This window comes from Gopherus flavomarginatus, chromosome 2 (genome assembly GCF_025201925.1).
Source record: "Gopherus flavomarginatus isolate rGopFla2 chromosome 2, rGopFla2.mat.asm, whole genome shotgun sequence".
NCBI classification, from domain to species: domain Eukaryota; kingdom Metazoa; phylum Chordata; order Testudines; family Testudinidae; genus Gopherus; species Gopherus flavomarginatus.
This window is the reverse complement of record NC_066618.1, coordinates 296,382,388-296,402,267: the sequence shown is the minus strand read 5'-3', so window position 1 is coordinate 296,402,267 and position 19,880 is coordinate 296,382,388. Positions and strand designations below refer to the sequence as shown.

Below are 19,880 nucleotides of genomic sequence, written 5' to 3'. Positions count from 1 at the left end.
TATAAAGAAGGGTGGATGGAGGCACAGTGCAGATTAAGCGACTTTCCGAAGATCACACAGGAAAGCTGAGCAAGGAACGGTACCCAGGTTTCTCCAGTCCAAATATAACAGGCGTACTTGTGGCACCTTAGAGACTAACAAATTTATTTGAGCATAAGCTTTTGTGGACTACCGCCCGCTTCATCGGATACATAAGCTTTTGTGGGCTACAGCCCAAGTGCAGCACTCTATCCCTAACCTTCGTTTGGCCCTATCTCGAACAAATAGAGAGGTTAGGTTTAGCTTAGCCACTCCTGTCCCTCCCCACCTTTGCAAACGTCTCAGCATGTGAGGCTTTACATTGCCATTATGAGTTAATGGACTTTCTCTGCACACTCTGCTGTGTCCTAGCTTCACTTGACCAAACCTTCACTGCTAAGAGAGCCCCTCAGGGTGAGATATTTCACCCAGTGAGTAACACACAGGAAATATAGAAGTCAAGGCACCAAGCAGACCCCATCTTCAGCAGATCTATCCTCCTTCCACCGAAAAGCCATTGCTGGCACTGGGAGTGCATTCAGGCTCTGAAGTCAGTGAGCACAGGGACTGCCAGACTAGATCAGCCACTGCTTCATCCAGCCCAGCTGCTGGGCTTAGGAAAGAAGATAAAACCACTGCCAGTGGTGGGAAAACTTCTGATGGCTCCATCTCCATTATAACTGGGAAAGGGGAATGACAGAATGAACCGTCAGAGGAAGAGGGGCTATCCAGGCAAAAGTTCTGCTGTGTGTGTGAGAGAGAGAGATGTGAAGGCAGGAGATACAGAGTTCAAATCCATTGATTTTCCTCTCCATTTTCCCTGCCGTTGCAGACACCATGGGGAAGCAGATCCTAGGGGACACGTTTAATGTGTCAAGTTGTGGGCTGATGACTTCTCCCAAGGACAGATCTGTAACCAGTCTGCATGCAACTGCTGAAAGTAAAGCCCGGGGCAAGGAGCCCTCAGCCTTCTCCCACATTGAAACATAGACATCTAATACCCAAGGATCAACTCCCTCTCGGCCATTAGACTGCAATTCCTTCCAAATAAGGCACCAAAATCAATTAGACTCCATCGAAAGTGCAGCTGGGTTGAATCAGCTCGAAACTGCTCTTCAAGTTACTAGTTCATGAAACAGTGGGGATTGGGTGGGGGAGAGCTCATTAGCCTGGGAAGTGCACATTGGGAAATGAGGCACATCACACAGATAAGCAGAAACATTTCTGATTTTTCTGGGCTTTCATCAAGTATAAGTAGATTCCAGTGCACGTAGTGGTCGCCCAAACCCTGTGTGTATGTGCCCGTGCCTTAAACTTGCCCAGTGGCACTCATCCCATCATGACGTGCATCTCTCTCTTCCTCAGCTCACCTGTACATCCCCAGCAGCAGGGCTATAATACGCCCTACGGAAGATCTCGGTCATATTCCTGAGTACATCGATAGTGGACAGCAGGTCTCCACTGTAGCTGGTCCCATCCTGGGAGATCTCCACGAGGTTTTGGAGCACTTCAGATACCCCTTCTCCCATCAACCCTCGCTGGGCTTTGGAGAGATGCTCCCTTGTCTGAGATGAGAGAAGAGCACAATGAGTCAAACACACACTACTGGGGATCAATGAAGTTCTCAGGCCTCAGGAGCACAGACTAGATGATCACCATGGTCCCTTCTGGGCAAATGTCACCTAATCAATTCCCTGCCATTGCAGGGGCCTCGGGCTTTGGTACCCAGGTCTCTCCTGTTCACTACCTCTACATGACAGTTCAGTCTCCTGAAGACTGAAATGCTTTAGTCTAAACCAAGTTCTTTGGCTCAGTATAGGGTAGTGGGGTGAAATGTAATGGCCTGTGATATACAGGAGATCGGGCTTGATAGTCTAATGGTCCCTTCTGGCCTTCAGCTTGATGCAATCTGGGAGAGACTGTGATATCTCTGAAAAGTCTTAGGTGGCTATCAGAGGACAACTGAATTCCCACTTTCTTTGTGATCAGAAAGGGAAGTGTGCCTGCAGATTCAGAAGAGGCTATTCTGCCTCATAATCTTGCTGCTGCTACCCTAGCCTGCAATGGAAGATTTTGCTCACCACTCAGTCCTGTAGCTGTCTTATACCTGAGTTACAGCCATCTCAGCTCACAGACGGGAACCAGGATGGTTCTGCTGCAGGCACTGACTTTCCAGACAAGCCACCGGAGAGTGGCAGAGGCAGGCCAAGTATTTAAAGTTTTTATTATTATGGTAACAGTTAAAGGAGCCAGCCGAGAATGGAGCCCCATCATGCTAGACACTAAACTGTCCAGCGAGAGACTATCCTGTCGCCAGGGGGTTACAATCTAACTAGACAAGACAGAGAAAGGGGGGACAAGGAAGACTTATCCTCCCCATTTTATAGCTAGGGGCTCTGTGTTTTTCTCTGTGCACAGATCTCTTCAGGGTAAAGGATTGAGGAGACAGTAATGCCTTCCGTTTGTAACACCTTCCCTCCCAAAGTGCTCTACAAACTCTCCTTCCATGGCTGCTGAAATGCAGCAACAACACCGCACAAGGGCTGAGGGCAGAAAGAGATGACATCCTCCCTTTGAACACTGCCGAGTGAAGGTAAGGAAACTGGAATTTGGCCAGGATACCGAGGTTAACACCCTCCACTCTCGCAAAAAGTGCTAGGAGCCCTTTAAATAATCACAAGTGGCCAGGCCTCTGTTGTAGGATTAGTCCAAACAACAGAGCCTTCAGCACCACTGCACCCTCTAACCCAGGAATGGGTCACTGGCTCACTACTCACTCAGAGGGAAGAGTGGGTCACTACTTGATCAGTGTAAGCCCTTTGGGTTTCTCTGGGGAATCTCCCATCTAAGTAAAACGCGACAATGGGGGGGAAATGGATCCATTCCGATGAGAAGTGAATCTTTCTTACCATCATCTGTATATTCCTGTAGTCAATGGAAACACACTTGATGTAGGTCGGAGTCTCCCAGTACGCTATCCCCTCTTCATCTAAAGTGCATCTTCGCAGGATCAACCCTAAAGGAGAATGAAAGGGGCATGGAAGAGAGGACAGCTGGATGTGGACAAAGGTGAACCAGTGGACATATTGTACTTGGACTTTCAGAAAGCCTTTGACAAGGTCCACACCAAAGGCCCGTAAGAAAAGTAAGCAGTCATGGGATCAGAAGGAAGGTCCTCTCACTAACTGGTTGAAAGATAGAAAGGGTAGGAATAAATGGTCAGTTTTCACAGTGGGGAGGGGTAAAAAGTGAGGTCCCTCAAGGATCTATACTGTGTTGTTCAACATATTCATAAATGATCTGGAAAAGGGGTGGGAAACAGTGAGGTGACAAATTTTGAAGGCGATACTAAATTACTCAAGAATCAAGCTGTCTGGGATCTCACAAAACTGTGTGACTGGGCAACAAAATGGCAGATGAAATTCAGTATTAAGTCCCCTCCTCATATAACACATCCTGGTTCTCTCTAAGTCCGAGAAGACCAAGAACTCCATGAGTTTAAGTTGACTCCACAGGCAGAGTGTGTCATTCTCCTTACCAGTGGCATTGCGAGGACACCGGACAGCCGCAGCATCTCCGGCAGGCGTTTCCTTCCAAACCACGGAAGCAAAGTTATCTTCATCACATATTTCATGGGGCTCTGTAAAGGACAAAGGCACTGGGTTGGCTACACCACTGGCTGCTCAGCCTGGGCAGGATGGGAAGAAAGGAAGGGGGGACGTAGCAGAGAGGGGGAAGAGTAAAGGGAGAAGCAGAGAAAGGACCTGACAGTGGTGGAAAGTGCGCTGTGTAGAGAGCCAGCAGCTCCTGAGATTAAATCGCAGCTGCCTCATCGCTTGGCCTTGGGCAAAGCCACCTGACCTCTCTGTAGCTCATGTTGCCTATCTGAAAACTGAGCCTTGATCCCCTGTGAGGGTTAATTAACTAGTGCCCACCTAAGGTGAACGCAAAGTGTGCTACGTGCATCCCCTACTCTGTCGCAGCTGTGTGTGCTAGGCTCACATTGTAGGGATCTGGGGTTTCGGGGGCAAAGAACCCACGCCTAGGAGGCATTATATCTGTCCTAGGCTTTTTATGTTTAAAACACGACTATGTCGAACTGCAACATCCTAGAGGGGAAGAACAGGAAAGACTGGAAGGGGAAAGGAGAGGAAAGAAAGGGAGAGGAGACACAGCTAGACAGAAACCAAGTTGAACCCGGACCACCTAGAGCGCCCCCTCAAGCCCTGCATAGGCAGCTATTCTCCTTGGGGCACTGGGTATCGGATGCTTACTTTGCCAAGCAAATGTGGACAAGCAGAGAGTGTAAGTACCACCCCATAATGCCGCGAAGGTGGGTTTCCATCAGCTGCTCATACGAAACGACCGCCATAGAGCCCAGCAGGCTGCTGCCATGTTTAAATGATGTGGCTGCTCCCGGCACCAGCGGAAAGCACCCCGTGCAGCGGTTACGCCAACCTCCGGCCTCAGTTGGATCTAACGGACGCAGGCTTGAGAGGAAAGGGGCAGCTGCAAAGTGGGGTGAAGCTGAGTCAGCCCCCAAAGGGAGTCAAAATGGCCAACGTGCTTTCAGGGAGTTGGAAGCACATCTACTACGTGAGTGATGGTTTATGTGGGAAAAGATTACTTATGGTACATAAAACTGTGGAAGCTGTGAATCTGGTATTAAAACTATTTATCACTCCTTGGGGTGGTTTGCAATTACATATTCAATTTATTGTGCATGTAAAACTACCCATAAACAAGGAGGCTGCTTGCACGGCTGTTCCTGTCCAGGCCTGGCAGTTGCCAAGCCAATGCAGTTGCCAAGCCAATGCCAGTCATTGACTGGACTCGGCAGCTGTTCACCGCACTCTCCTCCCATGCCGGGAAGCACTGCTGGTGCCAGCGTTCAGTGGCGCCAGTCGAGGTGTGCCAAGGGCACAATCAGCCAAGCTGTGGGGGAGGGTGGCAGTAGCTGCAGATGACTGAAATAAATACATGTCCTGTGCGCTCTGGGGAGTTAGTGGAGCATGCTCGGCCTGCAGCCCCCAAGTGCATCTTCAGCAGAGGGAGCGTTCGCAAGTCCTACATGGGGCATGACTGGGAGTATGGAATACCTCGGGGCTCCACGTCTGGGTTGTGTGCATCCATCTCCCCATGTGCTGCTTTGGAACTGACTGCAAGATGCTTCTGGGTGGGAGGCAGGGCTGTGAATGTAAAGACGGGGCTGGAGCCAGAATTCTGTATCTGACAAATCTCTGAGCGTGGGGCGGCTTGGCTCCAGATCTTGTGGGTAACACCTATGTCTATAAAGGCTCCAGACAGGAAGAGTAATTCACGTGTACCCAGTTCAGAATGGAATCTACATCCAAATCCATCTGTATTTGAAACACAGCTCCCCCTCCCCACGCTCCCTGGAAGACCATGACCAACCACTAGCCATGATAGTTGTTCATAAAGAGCTCTCATCCCATTCCTTTTAATTGTCTACTGTTCCTGTCATAGGTATTCCAGTAGCACCCGAAGGCCCCCACTGAGATCAGGCCTGCATTGTGCTAGGCACAAGAAGAAACAGAATCTAATAGAAATAGTGTCTGCCCCACAGAACTTACAATCTATATACACAAGACAGACAGCGGCGTGGGGGGGAAAGGATGTATTACTGGCCCTGTTTTACTGAAGAGTGCCTGAAGCACAGAGAGATTAGGTGACTTGCCCACATTACACTGTGGCAGAGCTGTGAATTTGAGCCCAGATCTCCTGAGTCCCAGCCCACTGCCTTAGCCACAAACCCATCCCGCCGCTTTGCTTCCCTTGGTGTTTCAAAGGAGAATTATGGAGAGCTGCTAGCATTCTTTGTTGCAAAGTGACCGAGCTGCAGGAGCAAGGGGGAAGGGGACGGGGAAGGGTTGAGGAGAATGGCTCCCCCACTCCAACCCCTTCACTCTCTCTCTCTAATGCCAACCCTCCAACGCTTCCTTTTCACTCCCGCTTGTGACTGCCCTTTCCAGGAAGCGTTATGTGATTGCATGTATCAGGGATGCTCCTTAGACAGGCATGGAATTGCCTGGCATTGTCTTGCCGACAAGCGCAGGAGTGATTCCCAGGCCAGGAGAGAATCAACTGATCACTGTCATTTTTAATACCGCTTTGTAACAAAATCCTTTTTACTCTAGGAAGCGAGTTGCACTGGGAGATTTTAATATCGAATCCAATTAAGCTCACTCCTTCCGTTAAAACAAAATCATGTTGGTATTTGAGATTTCCTTGAGAACAAATCAAGGAGGTTTATTTGTAGCCATTCACTTTCCGAGTCCCCCTTGCCCTCCCTCTTGCCGATACCACCCTCTCCCTTCAAAAAATAATTACAAGAAGTTCCTTCGATGTGAAACACCCGCACTGCTGAGATGTGCCTCCTTTGGTATATGATAGCACAGCTCCAAGCCCCTACCAAAATTAACAAAATGTCTTGGTTTGCTCTAGATCCTCACCCAGCCTAAATCAAAGGTAAAGTCCGTAAAGCCGAGGATCTGGCCCAATTTTTTCCTATGGTCAGGGAATGCAGTTGGCTGAATTAGAAGAGAATCTGGGGGGGTGGGATCAATAGCTGAAGTTAGGTGACATCTTCATGCTACCATTTGGGTCTTTTCCTCTTCGATTCACCGAGACCTTTGTGATCATCTGGTCTGACCTCCTGTATAACACAGGCCATTGCACCTCCCCAGTGATCCCTGCATCCAGCCCAATAGTTTTGGTTCGGCTAGAGTGCGTCTTTTCAAGAGACACCCAGTCTTGAGTTAAAGACTCCAGTGAGGGAGAAGTCACCACATCCCTTGGTAATCTGTTCAGATCATAAAACCCCCTCACTATTCAAAACTCTGTATCATATCAAAAGGAACCAATGCGACTCTCTAGTCTGACCTCCTGTACAACACAGGCCGGGGAATTTCAACCAGAGATTTCCCCAGAAGGGGCTCTAAAAGTGGCTTGCAAAGGAAAAGAAACATTGCTTTTGAGCCCTTTAACTATTTGCTTCTGCTTGTGTTTCATATTAGAAACCCAGGTTTTGTCTACCCTGCAAAACTCTACAGCCTTGACCTCACTAAGGTTTTTCAGCCTCATAATTTGCAGCAGGTTCTTCTCCCCAGGCAATAGCACCAGTGGGAGCTACAGGTTAGGCAGGACTCAGACAGGCTCAGCCAGCACTGTGCTGTCTAACACTGCTCTGGGTAGTGCAACCGCATGTGAGTACTCCAGTGGCTAGTGGCCCAGTGGGGGTAGTGTGAACATGACAGAGCATCGGGGATGCTCCAGTACTGCTTTTGCTGGGTACTCACACACCAGATCTTTGCCTCTCTATAAATCATCAGCTGCCTGTCTCCAACTACATACCAGTCAAGAAGCACTGAGCATATTCATCCACCCACGGAAGGCCCAATCATACTCGTTGAAATCAGGGAGACCCTCACGATTAGCTTGGATAGGTGTTGGACCAAGCCCCACCAGCAGGCTTGTGTTATGCAGAAGGCTGGACCAGAGGTCTCTCCTGGTATTAAACTCTGACTCATACAAGCAGCAGCCCGTCCCCACAGTCTGTGTTACCAGTCTGAACAGAAAGAGGAAGAGTGTGAGATACGTACCAGGACACTTCTTGTCATTACACTGCTTATACTCCTCCTTGGGCCCCTGACAAGAGTCTCCCCCGAAGAAGGGGCCGTAGCATACACGGTCGCGTCTCTGCGTCCCGCCCCCGCATGAGGTCGTACAGCTCCCCCAAGGTCCCCATGCCTGCCACTTTCCGTCCACTGCAGGAGAGCAAACGAGGAAAGAAAAGTTCCTGAGTAACACGAGACAGCTCATCCTCAAGGTAAACACTGGACATACGGTTTGCAGCAATACGACGGGATGTTAGGTGATGGCTTCCTGCCTGGAAAAGGCTCTAACGCTAATTAAAAGGAGGAGGAGAAGGTGCGTGGGAGTGATCTAACAGTCCATATCTCAATTGCTTTTGCACATTGATGGCCTAACTCTGATCTCACGTGCATGGGGCAATTCAGGAGCAGCTTCCTTGTAGTCAACCGTGCAAAGTGTGCAGGAGATCATAACCACGCCTGAAAACTGTAGATTGCTTTAAAATGATTTTAGTTGTGGTGGAAGAAGTTTGAACCCTGCAGACTGGGGGTTTTTTTAAACAGAATTTTAGAATGGAGCAAGCTGGAATGTAAATCGACCGCCTGCTAGCGCGCTGCGCACTCACTGGCTGTGCAGACCTGGCTACAGCGCACTTCAAGGTGCACTTTGGCCTATTGCTGTTTGAAGCAGGAGTACGTCAAAGCGTCCTGAGGAATTTTTCATGCATGGTAGCAGGGGCCACACTGCCAGTTAATATGCGCCACATTCGTGCACTGTACATTTGCACCTCAGCTTGCTGCGCACAAACTCTCCATCTCCCTGAAATCGTAGGTTTATGCCCAGAGTAAATAGTACAACATGTTCTGCTCCAGTACAAGCTTCTCCTTATGTCTCCCCTCCCCATCTCAGCCCAGCCTGGAAGGACCCTAGGACAGTTCAGTCTCCATGGCCCAATAGCTCCTTGGATTCTCTCCTAAAACTGCTACTAAGGGTGACGTTCAGGCGTCTCCCTACAGCCACATGTCTGGTAGGAACCAGGCTCAGGCCGTCAGCTCAGTTCAAATCAGCTACCAAAGAGCAGCATTAATTCACTTCTGAACCTGAGCTGCTGACCCCTGTCCCATTTTTCATCTCTTCAATGTGCAGCAGCGGTCAAAAAAGCTAACAGCATGTTAGGAACCATCAGGAAAGGGATAGATAATAAGACAGAAAATATCATAACGCCCCTATATAAAGCCAAGGTACGCCCACATCTTAAATACTGTGGGCAAGCTTGGTTGACCCATCACAAAACAAAAGATATATTAGAATTGGAAAAGATACAGAGAAGGGTAACAAAAATGATTTGGGGTATGGAACAGCTTCCGTATGAGGAGAAAGTAAGAAGTCTGGGACTATTCTACCTGGAAAAGAGACGACTAAGAGGGGATATGATAGAAGTCAATAAAATCATGAATGGTGTAGAGACAGTGAATAGAGAAGCATTATTTACTCCTTCAGGTAACACAGGAATCAGGGTCACCCGATGACATTAATAGGTAGCAGGTTTAAAACAAACAGAAGGAAGTATTTCTTCACACAATGCACAGTCAAGCTGTGGACCTCTTTGCCAGGGGATGTTGTGAAGGCCAAAAGTATAACTGGGTTCAAAAGAGAATTAGATAAGTTCATGGAGGATAGGTCCATCAATGACTGTTAACTAAGATGGTCAGAGACACAACCACATGCTCTGAGTACCCTAAAGCCTCTGACTGCCAGAAGCTGGGACTGAATGACATGGGATGGATCACTCGAAAAATTGCTCTGTACTGTTCATTCTCTCTGAAGCATCTATCACCAGCCACGGTCGGAAGACAGATATTGGGGTAGATGGACCATTGGTTTTTATTTCCAGTCATCTGAGACATCCAGGCCTCCAGAATCATTCACTCTGGGCTAAGATTTTGGGGTCTGACTGTGGAAGCTCTGAATATAGACAGGGACCCATATAAATGTCTCTCTAATTTATTATATTAACATTTAATAACCAAAGTCTACCGCTTCAGTGTTATTGCCCACTTTGGGCTTCATTTTGAGTGAAATTCACTCTTGTGCAAGAAGCTACTTTAAGGCCCATGCACTGTGTAAGTGCAGCATAAGCCCCCAAGAACTTAAATTGGCCAAACTCTTTCTTGGAACCAGTCACCTGTTTTTACATTCTGGGACTCATATGTACATTTAACTGTCTTTTCTCAATGCGTATGGTTGTTTCACATGCCTTGGAAATGGGATTTGCAAGCGCTCTGAGAAATGGACTGTAAGTTGTCTAGTTCCATTGTAACTTCTCTGAGTGCCTCTGCACCCTCTATGGACATGCTGCTTTGTAGCTCACTTCTTACTATTAATAATGGCATTTAACAGCTTCAAAGCATTGTACAACTGCTAATTAATCTTCCCAACACGTCTGTGAAATATCCTCTTCATGTCACAGATGGGGAATAGTGCTTTGTCTGCAGCCATGCAGCAGCTGAGTAACAGAATGAGAGCTAGGACCCAGGAGTCCTGATTCCTAATTCGGATCACATTTTAGCAAATCACTTATGACGCTATTTTAACAGGATACTGGGAGGTGAGGGATTACTTTTCTTCTATCCCTAGCTGAGGAAGGACACTATTATCACTAAACATATGGTGTGCCACAACCTCTAACCTTTTCTACATTGATGTCAACTGCACCTGCAGTTTGGGCCATGTCCCCATGACACTCAAAACCATGCTAGCAACAACTATGATAACAGAAGCTCAGCGACTAAAAAAAAATGAGGCCTAAATAGCAGGGCCTATTGGTCTCAGTGTAGGAAAGGCCAATGCCCTGTCTAAGCACTGCTTTGTGAGTGTGGTGTTCTGCTGCTAGAGAAAGTAGTCCCCCAAGAACCTTCTGATATTCTCTGTGGAACAGCACCACTTCAAAGCCCTCAGTTACCCCCACCTATCTAAAGGGTGACTTTGAACATTTACTGATGTGGAAGCCAGGCAGCTGAATTCTCTTTTGCCAGAAGCTGGGAATGGGTGACCAGGGATGGATCACTCAATGATTACCTGTTCTGTTCATTCTCTCTGGAGCATTTGGCATTGGCCACTGTCGGTAGACAGATACTGGGCTAGATGGACCTTTGGTCTGACCCAGTGTGGCCGCTCTTAAGTTCTTATTTTCTCTGCCACCCACAAGCCCTGCTTAGTTGCTGGCACAAAGTCCATACCCTCAGAGAGCGATAAAGTGCACCCAGGCTGGAAACAGCTGACTCCAGAGAGCCAGGGTAAGGCAGATGACTGAGACCCACTGGTATCAGACTTCTCTGACATGTGCTTCCGTTCTGGTTTATTTTCCTTTCTGAAATGGCCTGTCTTAGGACCTATCCCCCATGAAATAAAGTCAGGGTGGTTATACCAAACCATGAAGGACTGGTCACAACAACCTAGAAGCCCCAGATCTTGCTCCCCAACCAGCCTCACAGCCTATTCACGGTGAAGGTTCAAACTGTCAGTTTCAACCATAAATTGGATGAGGAAACAACTAACATATAATAGGACGAGTGTGAAAATACCATAGAGACATGGAAAGAATTCCATAGCACAGATTTAATGGATAAGAGGGTAATTTTTTCAAGAGCACCTAAGTCACTTTGGAGTCTAAGGGCCGTTGACTTTCAATGAGATTTCAGTTCCAAAGTCATTTGAGAAATGGGACTTAGGTACTTTTGAAAACGTTACCCGATGACTATATTATTTCAACAGGAGATAAATGAGAAGTTCACAACTCAAAGACAATAATCAGAGTCTCCTTAGCTACTCTTCTTTTTTATGTTAGAATAAGGCGAGACCAGTGAAACTGAAAGGCAATCAATTGGAAATATTGGTTTAAACAGCCCTTAATTAACCTGTGGAACTGCTGGACACAAGATGTTACTGAGGCCAAGTGCTCAGCAGTATTCCAAAAAGGAATAGAAAATTATATGAATAATACAGACATCCGCATCTGCATGAGATAAGATCAAACAATTATAAGTGATATACACCATCATTCTTCATGTCATATGGCAACCACTGACCTGAGGTTAGGAAAATACTTTCCCAATGGTCAGGTTATTCTACTATTGTCCACTATGGGGTTTCTTGCACCTTCTGCTGGAGTATCTGGTCCTGACAGGGTATTGGAGTAGATGAACCACTGGTAATGATAGATGGACCAATGGGGAAAACTGTGCTATTTTTCCTCAAAGAAAATAAAGGGGCATTTGTCATAGTCTCTGTGCAACTGTAGAGTGTTGAGGGAGGATCCACAATACACAGTGACCCATTTGCCACTGACCTGGACACTGCCTTAGGAAGCAATCTCTGGTCTCCACCCAGTGCCCCTGGCACTCTGCTCCCCCATAGGAGGGTCCGTTGCACTCCCGCGTCCGCTGCTGGGTACCATTGGAGCAGGTCGTAGAACAGGAACTCCAGCTCGACCACTCATTCCAGTTCCCATCCACTGAGTGGCCCAAAGGAAGAAAAAGAAACAGAGAATGTGAAAATCCCTTTCACCAGGAATGAGGCCTGTTCCGTGAGACCAAGCCAGTGAAGCCAAGGTCCTGTTGCGCTGGCACAATATAGTGCGCCAAAGCAGACAGAGCCACCCTGCATAGACTGACAAAGAGATGCAGGCAGGTACCCCAGGGAAGGAGAGCTCAACTCTGCCCAACCAAGGAGCCTTAGGAACACAGACTATTACAGTATCACATGACATGACATGATATTATAACAGGGCATATAATAATCCAAACTTTTTGACCTTCATAGTAATATTATAAATGATAAAATAAATATAACATAACAATCAACATGATAAAGTAAAAAAAACCCACACAGATATTTTGACCCAATTGAGATAAATTGTTCTGATCATTTTTCATCAAAACATTTCATTGTAATCAATATGTTCCCGCGGAAGATTTCAATTTTGCCAAATCAGCACGTTCCAATGGAAAAATGGAAAACTTAGAAAAATTTTGTCCAGGTCTAGTTCAAAGTGGCATGTGTGGAAGGAAGGAAAGATGGATGGATGAACCTTAAAACTCCATCTGTCTTTCAGAGAGAATCTTTTTACAGGAGTTCACTATTATTCAATGGAATTCACTCCATGTATCAGGACATACCCTATAGCATGAGTGGAATTTAATAAAGATCCATGAGTAGGTGTGTATGTATATATCAATGCGCTTCTCTTGTTGCTGAATTAACATTGACAGGCTTCGCATGTCCCTGAACAGAAACATCTTGGATAATTAATTAGCAAAAAAAAAAAAAACAGCAAAGGAAAATTACTAAAAGCACAGGATAGGAAAGAAACATGAATGGATTTTATTAGCATGATATATTTTAAAGCATTCCCTAGACTGGCAGGCCCACTCTAATTAGCCCCAATCAACAGATATTTCATCTAACCTTTCTACCATTCCTGATTTACCTCATTAGCAATGGTGGTTGTTATCTCTCTGGATGAGAAGCAAGGCCCAGTGGTATCCCTATTATTAAGGTTTTTATTCTGTTCTGAACCCCATTTCTTGGAGATTTCAGCTCTCTAGCGAATAAAAACTCTTTCTCTTTGGCTCATCAGTCCCAGACGCAAATTGATTTTTTAAAAACTATTTGACATCTGGTTCCTTTTGTAATTCACAAGCTCTCAAAAGGCACCAAATTAGTCTCAGGGTCCCGTTGCTTTTTGTTTGTGCACATGAAAGAAACTGCATCATAGCCAAAACGTACATTTTTAAAGTCAATGAGAGTTGCAAGGCACAGCAGATCGGAACATCAGGCAACTTAGTTCAGTAGCTATTTATGGATTTAGAGGCCCGGCTTTAGCCACTCCAGAATAAAGGCTTTGACACCCCTATATTCATGGCATTACATAAATGCATATTAATACCAAAGGGGTGAATGCTAAGAGATGCTGACCATCAGCAAACCCCACTGGAGTCGATGAGGCAATTCCTCCCAGGTGGAGGTATTCCTAACTCAACAGCGCAATGATTTCCACCTGTGGAGGATCTGGTCCCATGTCTCTTAGCCCATATAAGAAATATATTGCAGCAGTTACCACAATAGCCCCATGCGCTGTAGTACCACTACTGCACACTGCAAGGCTAGGGGCTATTGTCACCAAGGAAAGCAGCATTTTTGGTGTAAGGGATATAAAATGGGAACACATCTATAGGGATCTGCCTTTGGCACCTACCCATGAAATCGGGGGAGAGGGGAAAGGCCATACTACGTAGAGACGGGCCGGTCATGTGTTTGGATTATTCCTGTATTGTATTTTCGGAAGTTTAGGAAATTAAGCCAGCAAAGCTGACTGTGGTTCCAGGTTACATCTCTACTCATAGCTCCAGTCATAAAGGGTCTCAACCCTGCAAGGTGCTGAGAAGCCTTCATTCCCATTGACAACACTGGGAGCTGAGGTGCTCAATAGCCGGCAGTGTAGACCACACACAGCAAGAGCTTATGAAAAGCAAATAACAATGGAGTTCATTAGAAATTCATCTTCTAGAGTCTATGGAAACAATTTGCTTGTCCTCTCCTCTCCTTTCAAAGTGGTGCAGGATTCACTCTGTGTCACCGACCCCACAGAATAAAGTGTCATTGTCCTATTAGCGGAGTATTATAACCATGTGCAGTAACGAATCCTCAGAGTAGGGCAGTGATAACTGATATGACTGTCAAGTGTATAAAGCACTGAATAGCTCCCATTGTTGTGTTTCAACGAGCCCTACAATGCAGCACTCGTTTGGCACAGAAAAGCCGATGATTACTTTTGTGGATTAATTAAAGCTGAAAGATTTCAATTGGGCTGCCTTTGTTTGCATTGCTATTTTATTTGCAATACTATATGTATTTAGTTTTGTCAGAGCCATTAATTATGTATCAATATTAAGTAGGGATATGCTTTATTACTCCAGCACTGCCAGCTATGACCTCCTCAATTTGTCTCTTTATGGGAGAGCCAACTTGGTCTGTGCAAAGTTCTAATTCCAAGCAGAGATTTTAGGAGCAAAGGCAGAAATCAAGGGATAGTTACCTGATTTGGGAACTGGGTAGCAAAATGGGTAGAGGTGACAGCAAATGTGGGGAGAAATTTCACAAAATTCTCTCACACACACACACACACACACACACACACATTTCCCTCCCTCCCAGGGAAATACTAAATTTTGAAGATAACTTTTGACAAAATTTGAAACATTTCAGCCAGCCCTATTTTGGGAGGGTTGGTTACAGCTTCAACATTTGGACCACGTTACTCAAAAGCTTCCTCAGGACTTGCAAACCTCTACGCTAACATGGACGAAGTTTTGAGACACATGCAGGGATGATTTATGGTTCTGAGAATGGAAGCAGTACCAAGTGCAACTATTTTTTATATGAGCAAAAACAAACAAACAGCCACTTCTTTGAGATTCGCTTGGAGGTTTGGGTTCATTCCAACTTTAAACTCAAAACAAAACTCAGTAGAGTACAAATCTTTGAGAAGTAACATCTGGAAGGTGATGGGGGGCATTCACATGAGCCACTATAAAGCTGCTAAGTTCCTCACAGCTCAAATGCTAACCTGGCAAAGTAGCTCCCAACTTACCATGTGGAATAGTATATTAGAGGATAACAGAATCTCAGCAGTACGACACTAGAACCAACCCTGTTCTATTTCATGTTGTGTGCCCCAGATTACTTACTGAGAATGGGAGTTCTGACCCTAAGATTGCAGTTGGTGCTGGACACGTTTCCAAGTGGACATCTCTGGAGACCAAAGTCCTCTAGCTCTCAGGAGAAGAAGCAGCAGTCCGAGCTTTCTCTCCACTATCCTTCAGACCTGCCCTAGAGGACTCACTTCTAGGGTAGCTTAATCTGCATGACCTCTCTGCTGATAGGACCAAGTGTGGAGCCAGTTACTGCCAAACGTGTTGGTGGTTTTGAGTGATGTGGAGAGCTGTCCACCAGGAACGGGGACGAGAGCCGCTGGAGGGAATGCTCTGTTTTTTACCGCCTTACCTGGGCAAAGTGCAATGTTGCAGAACTTAGTTTGTTTTTCAGGTCCCTCGCAGGGGTTTCCACCAAACTGAGGGGGTTTGCAGGTGCGGGTTCGATCCCTGTACCCCCGCCCACACGTTGAGGAGCACAGACTCCATGGAGACCACTCGTCCCAAGTGCCATGCACTGAAATCAAAGCAGAGGGAATAAACATCCTGTTCCAGGGAGTCTTAGATAGCTAGAGAATCATTACTTGGAACATGGTATCTCGCCCATGGTAAGAAACCCATTAGAAACCAGCATGGGAAGGACCAAAACAAATCAGCCATGAATGTGCAGAGGAGAACTGCATGGAACATTTCATGAATTGCCACCAAATGGTTCTTCACTAGTTTCACAAATGTGAAAAAGCCTGACACGCTTTTCACTGACCCCTCTCCCTCTTCACAATTTTGCTGGGGGAAAAAGGCCTTTTTGAGCAGCAAAAATACACTTTCAGAAAGAGAAAACCTTGATGAAATCTGGACAGCTCCAATGTCAAAGGCACTAAAAGCAACACCTCTGCTAATGCTACTTTACCCAATGCTTTCTCTTTTATCTCTAAACCTTCACGAGGCATCAGCCTTTTAGAAAGTTGGAGCAATGTCAGGAGGCAGACATCTAAGTGCTAATGCATCATTCAGCAGTGACGCCATCACAGGCAGAGCTAAAGAGATTTGGAATAGCTAGATGGGCTTGCAAAACTCCAGTGTTGTTATGGCTGTACAAGCATTGACTAGTTACCCCTGTTAATTGCTAGAATTAGACATCACAAGGTGCAGCATAGAGCTGATCGGAAACACTTGGACAAAACCATTTTCCACTGGAAAATGTAGCTCGATGGAAACCAAAACACTTTGCAAAATCAGATCAATTTTGCTTCAGAACAAAAAACAAATTCTGAAAATGTTCAAACAATCCTATTTCAATTTTCTGAATGAAACGTTCCATTTTTTTCACTTTGGAATGACTTCCTGTTTTTGAAAAAATATATAATATAATATACAATTTTAAAAAGTCAAATCAAACCCAAATGTTTTCAGAAATCCAAAACTTTTTTTTTTTCCAAAATTTGTTTCATGGACAATTTTGGGGTTCCATTCCAAACAGGAATGAGGATGGATTTCAAAATCTCGAAAGCCTTTACGTAACAGACTTTTTATCCTCCACACAGGTGTCGTACAGCAGTTCTGTTTGGACAGCATCCAGGAATTGGAAAGTTTATCCTAGCAGCCATTTGGGTTATAAAACAGGATAGCACAGTTTTAGGCTTCCCAGGATTGCTCAGTTGTAAAGCAATATAATCTAACCTAGCCAAGGTGGGTATGGTACACTTGTCACCATAAAATCTAGGTTCCAAGTGCCCTAAGAGCAGTCCCGACCTCCTTTGTGGGTTTTTATCCTCTCCAGCTCAAGTTCTGGATCAAATAAGAAAGTTCAGAGGCCACTGCAAAAACAATCATACTAAAAAAAGAGGCAAGTGAACTTTTCCAAACCTCAGAATCCTGAGCAAAGATTCTGAGTGGTTCTTTACTGAATGGGATCGCATATCCCTAGCAGAGGTTTATCTCGTATGGGGAAAGAATATGTTAATTTCCAGTGATGAATAAACCACCATCCCCAGGAAACACATTAAAGCCTACGTACGGTTCTGTGGCTGTCCACAGAAACTACCTGTGACCGTGGGATATGAGTAGAAGGCAATGCTGGGAAGCAGGGGAGGTGGGAGCAGGCAGAGCACAGGACAGCGGCGGTTTCTCCATTATAAATTGTTTTCTGAAATCTGACTTGGCTATGTGAGAGCAGCATGGCTGCTTGGGAGACAGAGATTGCATCAGGCTGCAAACTCAGGGTCTTGGATCCTGAGCTGGGGAACGCTCCTCGCCATTCGGATTTGGATAGCAGAGCAGTTCCTGGTAACACAGGGAACATCTGGTAAGCGCAGTGTCAGGAGTTCAGATCCCGAGCGCCTCCTCCTTCCCCATAGTTTGTGCCCGTGGGGTTGGTGGCGCACCTGGGCAGACGGCGGAGTTGTTGCACTGTCTCTGCTCCCGGAGAGGGCCGCTGCACTGCGTGCTGTAGGAAGACGACACACAGAACCTGGTCCTGGTTTGCCAGCCCTCCCCACAGGTGGTCGAACACACGCTCCACGGGGACCACTCCTCTGCTGCAGGGTCACCTGTCAGGTTCAGAGCAGAAGGTGAGGCCACAGCGTCAGAACTTAGGCGCGGTAACCCCTATGGTTATAGTAAGGGAGGGCGGAGACGGGGGTCCGGTGGGGGTGAAGGGGAGCAGAGAAGGAGCCTGGTGGGGACACTGACTGAAGCTGCCTGTCAAGTTGTTCCTTATAATCCCTGCCCACCATCCAAACCTCAAGCAGCCCCTTTGCAGCAAAGGCCGAACATACCGAGATCGTGGCCCAAATGCCTGCATCACCTTTCAATACCTACCACACAGTAGGTGACACGGGCAGGGAGGGAAGAGGGTATCCCATGGCTTCGATACCCTCCAACACACACAAGAACCTAGCCCCGCAGCTAGAAGCCAGACAATAAACATTTAACAAAACCTCATTTATTTCAGATAGAGTGTTGAAAATGACATCTGGTGCACCTCTAACGTACCATACCGGACCTATAATATGCAGAGACAATCCATAGAGATGGATATTTGAGAGGGAATGAGCAGAGTTCCCAGCACCCTTTGACCCAAGAAAGGAGATAAGGAATGATAAACATGTCCATCTGGGTCAGGAGACCACCAACTGCCCACCAGTGCAACACGAGATAATTAGCAGAAGCCCCTTGTGGCATCTCCCTTTCAGAGCTAAAAGCTCTGAGTGTAATCTCACCAGACTATGATAGCCACTGACTGCTCAGGGAGAGCTTTGTGTACCAACCACTGGCAGGGTAACTGGGCCATGGGATTTCAAAGGATTGTGACAAACCGTATCGGACCAATGGGAGTCGGTATCTGTATATTTGGCCAGTGGTATTCTAGGAACTATTGATCTCTCTGATTCAGTGCATGAGTTGGCTTATATTTCAACTGCTTCTGTGGATTGAAGCTATTCGGACAGTTGATGTATAATGATGTCCCACTGTAAGGATGAAGTGAAGGCTGTCAGGGTTCCCTCCTCACTCTGAACTCTGGGATACAGATGTGGGGACCCGCATGAAAGACCCCCTAAGATTATTTCTACCAGCTTAGGTTAAAAACTTCCCCAAGCCACACATTCCTTTCCTTGTCCTTGCACGGTATTGCTGCCACCACCAAGTAATTTAGACAAAGATTTAGGAAAAGGACCACTTGGAGTTCCTGTTTCCCTAAAATATCCCCCCAAGTCCCTTCACCCCCTTTCCTGGGGATGCTGGAGAATATTCTACCAACCAATAGATTAACAAAGTGAGCACAGACCAGACCCTTGGGTTTTAGGACACTAAAAACCCAATCAGGTTCTTAAAAGCAGAACTTTATTATAAAGAAAAAAATAGAAGAAGCACCTCTGTAAAATCAGGATGGAAGGTAACTTTACAGGGTAATAAAAAGATTTAAAAAACAGAGGATTTCCCCTCTAGGCTCAACTTCAAAGTTACAAAAACAGGAATAAACCTCCCTCTTAGCATAGGGAAAATTCACAAGCTAAAACAAAAGACGATCTAACGCACTTCCTTGCTATTACTTACAATTTCTGTAATCTTAGATGTATCATTTCAGTAGGAGCTGGGTTACCTGCTTGATGTCTCTCTCTCTATACAGAGGGAACAACAAAGAGAGTACAAACAAAGCCTCTCCCCCCGCACTCCAGATTTGAAGGTATCTTCTTTCCTTATTGGTCCTTTTGGTCGGGTGCCAACCAGGTTATTTGAGCTTCTTAACCTCAATAAAGTAAAGAAGGGATTTTATGCTACCCTTAGCTGTATGTTTATGACAAAGGCCATTAGTAACTGGATTTAAGAGTGACCAGTGGATGAGGACCTGTGGAGAGGAAGGTTTACAGAGAGCCTTAACGACAAAGAGAGTTGGACTTGTCTTGATTTCCTCTGCTTGACATCTCACTGGCTCCTGCTCTGGCTGATATTGCATGGCAGAATTAAATAGGAGAGAGATTAGGATAAATCTTTACCTTCTAAATATTCAGGTCCATCTCTGCTGTACAACAACCA

The 19,880-nt window shown here is 46.1% G+C and overlaps 1 protein-coding gene across 2 annotated transcripts in view; it reads right to left on the bottom strand.

Moving 5' to 3' along the window:
• The window catches only part of ADGRB1 (adhesion G protein-coupled receptor B1), a 383,634-nt gene that overhangs the window by 170,217 nt on the left and 193,537 nt on the right, over nucleotides 1-19,880 (bottom strand). Inside the window, exons 5-11 of one of the 2 annotated variants that reach the window (XM_050940709.1) lie at nucleotides 17,729-17,893; nucleotides 15,697-15,861; nucleotides 11,981-12,145; nucleotides 7,641-7,805; nucleotides 3,557-3,658; nucleotides 2,928-3,034; nucleotides 1,389-1,583 (exon numbers count right to left, since the gene is read on the bottom strand). In XM_050940709.1, the coding sequence (XP_050796666.1) occupies nucleotides 1,389-1,583; nucleotides 2,928-3,034; nucleotides 3,557-3,658; nucleotides 7,641-7,805; nucleotides 11,981-12,145; nucleotides 15,697-15,861; nucleotides 17,729-17,893 (1,064 nt within the window). Of the gene's footprint in view, nucleotides 1-1,388; nucleotides 1,584-2,927; nucleotides 3,035-3,556; nucleotides 3,659-7,640; nucleotides 7,806-11,980; nucleotides 12,146-15,696; nucleotides 15,862-17,728; nucleotides 17,894-19,880 lie in introns of those variants that run through there. The other variant, XM_050940708.1, reaches the window with a different exon arrangement.